General features: G+C 58.6%; 1 protein-coding gene across 1 annotated transcript; it reads left to right on the top strand.

The window, feature by feature from the left end:
- Positions 1–9: 9 nt before the first annotated feature.
- On the top strand, positions 10–573 carry LOC106723754 (keratin-associated protein 10-3-like; the record flags this gene model as incomplete). The annotated part of the gene is made up of 2 exons (XM_014528495.1): positions 10–93; positions 124–573. Coding segments are annotated over 2 exons (534 nt in total), but the record flags the coding sequence as incomplete, so codon positions are not given.
- Positions 574–1881: the final 1308 nt, after the last annotated feature.

Genomic DNA, 1881 nt, shown 5'->3' with positions numbered 1-1881 from the left:
CCCACCTGCTGTGTCCCCAGCTGCTGCCAGTCCACCTGCTGTGCCCCCAGCTGCTGTGCCCCAGCTTCCTGCCTGACCCTCATCTGCACCCCAGTGAGCTGCATGTCCAGCCCCTGCTGTCAGGTGACCTGTGATACCAACCCCTGCCAATCAGCCTGCACCAGCTCCTGCACGCCCTCATGCTGCCAGCAGTCTAGCTGCCAGCCTTCCTGCTGCACCTCCTCCCCCTGCCAGCAGGCTTGTTGCACATCCGTCTGCTGCACACCCGTCTGCTGCACACCTGTCTGCTGCAAGCCCCTGTGCTGTGTGCCTGTCTGCTCTGGGGCCTCCTCATGCTGCCAGCCCACCCCCTGCACCTCATCCTGCTGCAGACCCTCCTCCTGTGTGTCCCTCATCTGCCGCCCCGTGTGCAGGCCTGCCTGCTGCGTGCCCGCCTCCTCCTGCTGTGGCCCTGCCTCCTCCTGCCAGCCCAGCTGCTGCCGCCCATCCTCCTGCATGTCCCTGCTCTGCCGCCCCCTGTGCTCCCGCCCAGCCTGCTGCGTCCCCGCCTCGGCCCAGAAGTCCTGCTGCTGAACAGGCATGTCCCCAGGGCCAGCCGGGCTCAGGTCTTACCCTGTGACGGTGGTTCTCCCAGCCACCCCTCAGTCAGGTCCTGACCTGTGTTAGATGGCTGTCCCTACTCAGGATGGGGTCCCCCAGTCTCCCCTGTCCTGAGCTGACCTCTGCTCCCAGGAGCCCTGAACCTCAGGGCTCTTGCCTCCCAGTAGGAGTCCCCACCTGCCCCTGGGTCACCTGCCCTTCCCTTCCAATTTCTCTGTCCATCACTTGACCTCCACTCTCAACCTGTCAGCACCTCCTCGTGCACCCCAATAAACTCACTTCATCACCTGAGCGCTTCCTTCCTCTGATTTCATGGCCGCGGTGGCGGTGGGCGAGAAACAGGGTTCTCACCAAGCACTGGTCTCCTCCAGCCCGCGAGTATTTCTAGGAACGAGCGATCACAGCGCCTAAGTCCTCTGGGCGGGGCACTGGGTGGGACTCTCACCCCGACCCAGGAAGGTCCGTGAAGGAGTGGCCAGAAGCCACGGGACCCAATCTGAGCCAAGTGGGTTTTGCTGATTAGGCATTAAATTAATTGTGAGGAATGTGGAGGCTTTGAACTTCTTTAGAATAATAGTTGCATGGAATTTGGGTCGCAGTGTGGCATGGGCAAAGGCTTGTGAAAAACGACACTGTAATTATCATCCAGGTTTCATCACTTTCAATTCTCTACTCTTTCAACTGTGTTAGGCTAGGCATTTATAGACTCTACATTGCAATTGCTTATAGGCATGTATACATTTCCCTGCGCAGTTCGAGTGGCTGGGGTGGCTGGGGTTTGGGGGTCACGTTGTGTTTGAAGTCACTGTTGTGGAGGGGGGTGTGGGTTTTAAATGGTGGTAAAGCACACCGCACCTGAAGCTCACAGTTTTGATCATCTTTACGAGTTCGGCTCAAGGGCACGAAGCAGTCACAGGTGGTTGTTGTTGCGCAGCCATAACCACCCTCCATCTCAGAACTTTCTCATCTTCCCGGGATGACTGTTCCCATTAAACATCGGCTCCTTTCCCGGCCCCCGGCCCCTGGCACCCACCTCTGCACTCGGTGTCTGTGGATGCCACGGCTCCCGGGTCCCCGTGTTAGTGAAATCCTAAGCCTTTGTCCTTCTGTGACTGCTTGTTCCACTCAGCGCAATGTCCTCGGGGCTCGTCCCTGTCGATGTCGGACCTTCCTTTTTAAGGCCGAAGACGCTCCATTTGGTGGCTGGGCCGCATTATGTATGCTCCTCCCTTCATCGTGGGCAGCTGGGTTGCTTCTATGTGCATAATGCCCTTCTGAGTA

Source organism: Myotis brandtii, unplaced genomic scaffold (genome assembly GCF_000412655.1).
Source record: "Myotis brandtii unplaced genomic scaffold, ASM41265v1 scaffold638, whole genome shotgun sequence".
Taxonomy (NCBI): domain Eukaryota; kingdom Metazoa; phylum Chordata; class Mammalia; order Chiroptera; family Vespertilionidae; genus Myotis; species Myotis brandtii.
This window is presented reverse-complemented; position numbering and strand designations above follow the sequence as displayed.